At 41.8% G+C, this 8,676-nt stretch overlaps 1 protein-coding gene across 1 annotated transcript; it reads left to right on the top strand.

Annotated features, from left to right (window-relative positions):
* The first annotated feature begins 5,706 nt into the window (after positions 1 to 5,706).
* Positions 5,707 to 6,597, top strand: LOC123191314 (uncharacterized). Its single transcript, XM_044604105.1, has 2 exons — positions 5,707 to 5,820; positions 5,908 to 6,597. The coding sequence occupies exons 1-2, from the start codon at positions 5,707 to 5,709 to the stop codon at positions 6,595 to 6,597; spliced, it is 804 nt and encodes a 267-aa protein (XP_044460040.1).
* Positions 6,598 to 8,676: the final 2,079 nt, after the last annotated feature.

Genomic DNA, 8,676 nt, shown 5'->3' on the forward strand with positions numbered 1-8,676 from the left:
TTGAATTAGTTGAATTAATATAACTAGTTTATTTTTAGGAAGAAAATTTAGATATCTGAGATTTGATTATCTAATTAAAATATTACTATATAGAACTAGCTACTTTATTTTAGTAAGAAAATTTATAGAACAAGTTTATTTTTAGTAAATGCTTAGTTGAATTAGCTGAATTAATAGAACTAGTTGAATTAATAGAAGTAGTTGAATTAGTTGAATTAATAGAACTAGTAAGTGTTTAATGTTTCACCTATATGAACATAGGAAATGTCGTCTGACGACGAAAAAGATTTCATTATGTGCGAATACTGTGAAGACCAGCGCGGCCTGTGCGACAGAAATTTCCTTGTTGATGATAGGCACTTCGGCATCAAGCTAGATGAGACCTTCGAAGTGGATACAGTAAGTCATAACGACAAGTCTTTTTTCGTAATTAAGCATGACTTATATATGCTTCATTTGCTTCAACTTATAATTTTAAATTTTCACTATTCTACCAGCGCATCCCCTGCCATGCAAGAATTTTTTTCTTAGATAAGATAGGTTTCAGTGCTATGGAAACTATGGAGGTAAAGAGAGTTTACCTGAAGACCAAGCATGGTTATACTTTCAACATCAAATTATACAATGCAGACACGTAGACCTATTTTGAATGAAAAACTTGGCAAGCACTATGCAAGGCTTATGCATTTGAGCTTGATATGGTTATCACCTTTGATATTCGTCCGAAAAATGATATTGAAGGTAATAGAGACATCTGGGTCGATGTGCAGACGCCTCCAGTTCTACCATTATGTGAGTTTCTCAACCATATTTATGTCTTTGATATTGTTTATTCAAAAATAGTTGACAACTAATTTCTATTGACAGCTTATTTCCATTCAAGCAAACATGTCCGGCGCTTGGTAGATAGGACCTACTACTGTCCCGGAGCTGAACTAAACTGCGAGAGGAGATAAGTCATTATGTTTCATGGCTTGAGCATCTTCATACTGTCAAGACAAATTTTCTTCCTGCACTTAGAAATGTTAGTACTCAAAACGTGCGACCTAGTGATCGTATTGAACTACGGTCACATCTATTTACGAAAGATGGTAAGATTTTTACTATTTGTCCTTAGTGCATCTTTTGCATACATTATTTGTTTTCTAAACTTTCATTGCTAAGTATATTAATTACTATACGATTTTCTTCAACGGGGACTCCCGATGACAGTTGTGCCTCAGTGGTTCAAGACTAAAGGTCACATGTCAATGGTTATCTTACGACCAAGATATCCTACATTGCACATGAGTGCATTCAGGATTTCTAAAAGCGATGAATGCTTAATAGTGAAAGATTGGAGCAAAATTGTTAACGATCCCAGAGAAGTACTAGGGGGCAGCAATGAGAAGCGAATCCCACGATTAGGAGACAGGTTCATCTGCATGCTCCAGTATGATGAATCAGGAGAGCTATACATGCTCTATGCTATTTTACCTGAGAGAGAGCAGCAGGAGTGATTTAGCTAGTTCATGCTCTTAGTACTTGTATCCTCTCATGTCCGTGTTCTTCGTCCTCAACTTAATCTCAAAGAGTGATTTGCTTTTGTGGTGTTATGAACGCTTATAATATCATGACCATGTTGAACTCGATGATATCTTTGCTTCTGGTACAAGCGAATGTTTCGTCTTTAAGCTAGTGTTGGTGGTGATTAGATAGCGGTAATGACTATGATGATTAAACAGTGGTAACGACGACTATGATGATTTTTAGCTAGCTAGTATACTGTTGTTGATGATATGATGCAAGAGTTTTTATATTAATATGATGATGGTGATGAATTATTATATCATTTATGAAAGAAACCGCAGATTAGTTTCAGCTGGATGGATCCTAGCTAAGTGATCAAGTATATGACATATCCATATTATACTTGATCACTTAATTATAGGTGATCAAGTATAATATGGATATGGCATAAACTTGATCGCTTAGCTAGGATCCACATGCATCCAGTCGAAACTAATATGCGGTACTTTCACCTAATGATTTAACAACTCATTATAATGTAAAATAATCACTGAATTAAATTGAAAACCGAAAATTAAAGGAAAAATAAAAAATAAAACCAAAACACCCCCAAACATTTAGTACCGGTTGGTGTTACCAACGGGTACTAATGTCCTACACACACCCGGGCCTGGCTCGTGCCACGTGGTGGCACTTTAGCGCCGGTTCGTGATGAACCGGTACTAAAGGGGGGGGACCTTTAGTCCCCACTCTTTAGTGCCGGTTGTGGAACCGGCACTAAAGGCCCTTACAAACCGGTGCTAAAGCCTGGTTCCGCACTAGTGAAACAGAGACCTTTGGTCCCGGTTGGTGGCACCAACCGGGACTGAAGGAGTGCATTGGTCCCGGTTGGTGGCACGAACCGGTACCAATGACCCCATTTAGTCCCGGTTGGTGCCACCAACCGGGACCAAAGGCCTTGCGCCGGCGCGGTGCAATGGGATGTTTAGTCCCACCTCGCTAGTTGAGAGAGCTCGAGAGTGGTTTATAAGTGCTGCTGCGCCCACCCTCTCGAGCTCCTCTCAACTGCAGGCTTTCGGGCCTACTCTGTCACTCTTTACCCGTGAGCCTACTGGGCCTACTGCGGGCCTGAATCCTGGCTCATGGTTGAGTTTCTAGTCGTATTCAGGCCGTGGTGGCCGAGTAGGTGGCATTTTTTTCCATTTTTTGTTTTCTTTTTTGCTTTATTTATTTTATTTTGTTTCTACTTACAACAAAATACTTACTGTTTTCCAGTGATTCTTTTTTGCTTTTAGGTAATAAAAATTATAAACTTTGTGTTAGTGCCATTAGTTTTCCAATTTGAATAGTTTAAATTTGAATTCTTTGAAATTTGTGTCGATCACTAGTTTGTGATTAAATTTACTATAAAAATAGATTTTGGAGTGATTCTTTTCCCTGCTATTTAATATTACTGTGTTTTATCATTATATTCAAAAACAGTTTTTGTAATTTTAGTTTCTAACAAAAAAGATATTTATGATTATTCCTTTTGCTATTAAAATTTCTAACAAAAAAAGTTCTTTATGAAAATTGTTTTTTCTTTTAATGTTTTGAACAGAAAATACTTTGATAATTTTAGTTGATAAATTTTATATAATTTTAGTTTCAATAATACTAGAGGTTTATAAAAGTTTTTTAGTTGATTTCTTTTGCTAGTAGAGTTTCATTAAATTTTTCTAGTTCATTCTTTTTTCTATTAGAGTTTCATTAAAGTTTTCTAGTTTATTCTTTTAGTTTATTATTTTTGCTATTAGAGTTTCATAAAAGTTTTCCAGCTTATTCTTTTTATATTAGTTCATTATTTGAGCAAAATGACCCTGAAATTGAAAAACACTTCAGATAAACTCTGAAGAGGTTGAAAATTGGCATGGTATCATCATTTCATTCACATAGCATGTGCTAAAAAGTTGAGAGGGTTACGGCAAAAACTGTATGCACTTCGTTTACAAAATGGACAATCTCTTTCGAAATATAAGGGTTTCGGACGAAAACTCATATGTTACAAAGGGATTTCATTTTCTTTTTAACTTATTTGAACTCCGGACTTTTTGTATGTTCAAAATAAACCATTCAAAGCCACACCATCAATTTTCAACCCTTTCTGACTTCATTTGTTATTTTTCATGCATTTACTGATTTTTTTGAGCTAAATGACCCTGAAATGAAAAAGCAAGTCAGATGAACTCTGAAGAGGTTGAAAATTGGCATGGTATAATCATTTCACCCACATAGCATGTGCTAAAAAGTTGAGAGAGTTACGGCAAAAACTGGATGCACTTCGTGTACGAAATGGACAATCTCTTTCGAAGTATCAGGGTTTCGGGCGAAAATTCATCTGTTACAAAGGGATTTCATTTTTTTGAACTTATTTGAAATTCAGACTTTTTGTGTGTTCAAAAATGAATCATTCAAAGCCACATAAAACCATTTTTCTTGTTTTCCTCTGCCACTTCGAGAAAATTATGCACGCCCTTAATATACTCGGAGGTGTGTCTGTCACCGTACATCCATTGCATGTTCATCTACGTGCATTATATATAATTAAGTGTGTCAAAAACCATTGCAGAACATCGTGAATAGATAAGTGACCTAATTAATAGAAGTGCATCATCACATTAAAACCAAAGTACATACATAGTTCTCATTGAACAACGTATAGCTCTTCAGAGCATCTAATTAAACCAACATTGAAACTATGTAAAAGATTTCAATACAACAACAAATGTGATCATAATCGCAACCAAGGTAACAATTGATCCAACAGCATAATGATACCATGTCTCGTTATGAATGGCATATTTCCAATCTTTCTAATCTTCAAGCGCATTGCATCCATCTTGATCTTCTGATCATCGACGACATCCACAACATGCAACTCTAATATCATCTTCTCCTCCTCAATTTTTTTATTTTTTCCTTCAAGTAATTGTTTTCTTCTTCAACTAAAATTTAACCTCTCGACAATAGGGTCGGTTGGAATTTCCGGTTCACATACCTCCTAGATAAATAAAATCTATGTAACGTTGGTCGGCATAATTGTCATAAAAAATAAATGAACCAAATAGTTATAAAAGATAATATATACCACATCCGAATCATAGACAGGATGAAGGCCGACGGGGGCAGATACCAAAACCATCGCACTATATAATAACAACCAATAATAAAAGTAAGAAAATTAGACAAGTATATATCTAATCATACAAGTAAGAATTTTTTTTCTTTTAGAAAGAAGATAATAACAAGAGGCTCACCACGGTGGTGCCGGCGACGAGATCGGCGCGGGCGATCGACGGCGGTGAAGACGGGGACGGGACGTTACAGACCGCTAAATCTAGACAAATCTTAAGGAAAATGGAGCTTGGAGGTCGAGTTTGGAGAGGAGAAAGCTTAAGTAATGTGGCTCGGGCATTTCATTGAACACCTCATGTGCATAAGAGGTGAGCTAGAGCACCACAAAGCCCTCCCCTCGCCAGCCAGAAAAAAAAAAGAGCAGTGGAGTGCTCTGCTCGCGGGCGAGGGGTATATATAGCCACCTCATTGGTCCCGGTTCGTGGCCGGAACCAGGACAAAAGGCCACCCTTTGGTCCCGGTTCCTGCCACGAACCGGGACCAATGGATGTGGGCCAGGAGCGAGGCCCATTGGTCCCGATTCGTGTCTGGAACCGAGACAAAAGGGTCCAGACGAACTGGGACCGATGCCCCACGAGGCCCGGCCGGCCCCCTCGCCGCACGAACCAAGACGTATGCCCCCATGGTCAGGCCTGAACCAAAGCCCTGTTTTCTACTAGTGAATGTGTAGTTTCGTGCTAGGTTTTGCAACTAGAGTCAGACCCGTGTATTTCTCTGTCATATATAGTCAACTGCAGTCTTTCTTATTTGAGCAAGAGCTCTTCTTATTTAGTTTTCCTGAAGCAACCACCATGTGAACCCATGTGTTAATCCTTGGTTCTCTTGCAAAAGGTACATACGTACGTAGTTGTTGTCCAGTCATCTGCTACTGGTGGAGAAGTATTACTAGCTTAATTTACCGGTGGAGAAGTAGATGCAGATTTTGAATTGGGGGTCGAGGAGAGAACTGAGGGAGAAGCCGTGCCTAATTGCCTATATATAAGAAGAGAAGAGTCTATGCCTATGGACAGGTATAGAGCGAGGATGGCAACATCACAAGTGACGCAGGCGAAACAACACGCGGTTGTTGTCCTGCCAGTCGCCGACGCCACTGAGGGAGGACTTGTGGATTCTGCTGGGCGGCGCCAGGAATCGCAGGTCTGTTTCTTCTAATTGATTCGGGGATTAGTGTCTCTGGTAATTTATGTAGCTATGGATTAAATTGTTTGTGTATGTTTGACGTAGAACACTAGGCTGGAAATCGACATTGGCGAGAACAGGACAATGGTCATTGAGATCACCCTTACAGGGAAACTAGCTCTGCAGTGCCCTGCGGGTACCACGCCCCCGGCGGCGGACGCAGCAGCAGAACAGGCAGTTGAAAACCAGGAGTACATGGACCAGATGCGCGGATGGCTGATGACTGTGGGCACCCTGTTCATCGGCATGTCGTTTCAGGCGGCGTTGCAGCCGCCAAGCTGGATGCCCAAGGATTGGTACATGGTGCTGAGGAAGAATAATTCTATCCGTATTCCCTGGTCCCATCTTTCTCCTGCAGAAATGGCGGCGCCAGATAACATCTCAAAGAAAGAAGCTATTCACGCACTCAACTACGTGCTCACTAACACGACCACTTTCGCGATATCGCTAGCACTAGTGTCAGCACTGGTGATAATGAAAAGGTCGCCACCCACACGTTTCATATACATGGTAAAGGTGATGGTGGGGCTCCTCTGCTTCTTTGTCGCCTGGAGCTTCGCCATCGGTAACGGGTACGATCCAGCCGCTTCCTGGGTGGTCGTTGCTTTCCTCGTGATGTACGGCTTTAGTACGCTTTTTGCGTTCTTCACCGTGATGTGGCTTCCCTACCACCTGATCAGGCCGGCTTTGGAACGGCTTAAGCTTTTGCCCAAGGCTGCTGCCCACGTAAGCTAGAGAGGCCACAGATTGTGAAAATAAGCCAGTGAGATTGGTAACTGTCGATTTGTAAAGGTTTCCTATGAGTCATAGCTTATGAATTTTCAGTGATGATGAATTTCAAGTCTAGAGTGACCCTGGACTCATGTCGTCTTTTTTATGTTTGTTAGATCAAAGTACAATGTTTCCAAGTGTAGAGTTCGCAGCCATGTCCTCTGGCAGAATCAAGCCGCGGCGAGATTGTGTAACCTGTTTGCTCTCTATTTACTACCTGATAAAGTTTTCTGCTTGAAGGAAACAGTTTCTTGAATCTGAGCTGGTTTCAGTTTCTGTATTTTTGCAACTCAATTTCAGAGCCTAGTTCCAGGATTCAGGCAATAACACATAGAAAAATAGATAAATTTGGTAGTGATTTTAAAGAGATGGATTCGATTACAGAGCAAAATTGAGGCCCAACCAGCACAGGGGGCCTTCGCAAATAAAGGATCTGACCCTCCCACGTCGCTCCTGTGGGCGATGGGGAGGGCTCTCCCGCCGCCACCGCCACCAGCACCTTTCTCTCCCTCCCTCCCTCCTCCCTCACCGCCGCCAGAGGATGCGGCCGGGCAAAGCCTGGCCGGCAGCGGCGGGGCGTTTCGCCTTCTCGAGCATGGCCTCTGCCACGGGGTGGCGGGGCTGGCCCGGGACACCGCGATGGCGAAGGTCGCGGTGGTGTGGCAGCGGCGCTCGCCCGGCAGCACACGGCGAGCTTCGAGGTGGCGGATTGTGCAAGCGAGGCGGTAGTGGTTGATCAGGATCCGCCCCGATCTACCATCCGTCTTCAACCGGCGGCGTGGGTTGTGGATAGCGTGGTTGGGTGTCCTCCTCCATGGCGTCAATGGCGTCGACATGGTGGAGGCAGCCGTGTGGTGGCGGTCCTAGTGCTCTTCTCGCATCATGGCAACGATCTGCATAATCGCTCCTCCTTGACCTGGTCGTCAACGTGTTCCGAAACTGCTGCGCGAGATCTTGCCCAAGGATATGTGGATCGGATAGGACCTGGTCGTGCATGTCCATATCAGCCTACGCTGCTCCATGAGGGTGTGGCGCGAAGCTCGGTTACTTGTTGACACCATGGGACATGTCAGTATCTCGATTTTCATGGCGTAGACAGCGATGAAGAAAGTCATGGTGGCTGAGATCGGAGGATCAATAAGGTGGGGGGCCTTGGAGGAGATAGAGTCAGCCAGGTGTCCGGTAACTTTTAGAAGCAGCAGTGATAAGTGGGGGCGGCAACACTGAAGGATTTCATTTTTAGTGGTGCTCCTCAAGTGCCGAGTTGCGACTTTTAGGGTGAAAAGCTAAGGTTTGACCTTCATTTTGTTGACGATACTGTTTCGAAAGTTCGAACTTTCTCCAGGGTGAAAACTTAAAATCTTGTATTGGACGACAATGGCGCTTGTGCACTGTTTCCTCCTTGAAGGTGTTGCTTTTGAAGACCTTTTATGTTTTTCAGGTATTGTCTTTGGTGGTGGTTTGTGTGTTGCTGCTAAGAGGAGTTGATCATTGTGGTGAGGCCTTTTTTTTCTTTTTTTTTCTTTTCGGGCTGTGTGTATCCTAAATAACATTTTGACATCTTGTTGATGTAGAGGTTAGATGTAATTTGGTATCTTTGCGATATTAATATACTCTTTTGTCAAAGAATAAACGAGCACAGTGGGCGGACAGGATTTAACTGAAGACATGGAGAGATGCCCATTGCTGCTCCCAACCCATTAAGCATACATCCAGACAGGCATGCACACATGTAAAGTTATTATTACAATTATTATTATTCTTTCAAAAGAAATACAAGAAAGCTCTACACTTGTCACACCTGCTACACTCCACTTTGTAGTGCCATCACGCACCATATGAATATGATCTAGAATTAAAGCTAGCTGATTGGATATATACAACCTTGAACACATATAATATTGTTGGCTGGTCCTTGCATTGCATGGTCTCAACAATTACAAATGCTCCTGACAATCATGATTAGTTGTTATATGGAAACCATGCCGCCCGAGTGAATCATTATATTTCCACACATAGTCTATTGTTGGTTGGGCTCATAAA

This window comes from Triticum aestivum, chromosome 2A (genome assembly GCF_018294505.1).
Source record: "Triticum aestivum cultivar Chinese Spring chromosome 2A, IWGSC CS RefSeq v2.1, whole genome shotgun sequence".
Lineage (NCBI taxonomy): Eukaryota > Viridiplantae > Streptophyta > Magnoliopsida > Poales > Poaceae > Triticum > Triticum aestivum.

Bases quoted from the DNA above. Each gene is read 5' to 3' on its own strand.
- LOC123191314 (XM_044604105.1), top strand. From the start codon at position 5,707: ATGGCAACATCACAAGTGACGCAGGCGAAACAACACGCGGTTGTTGTC. The intron at 5,821-5,907 runs GTCTGTTTCTTC...TGTTTGACGTAG, and splicing joins GGCGGCGCCAGGAATCGCAG to AACACTAGGCTGGAAATCGA.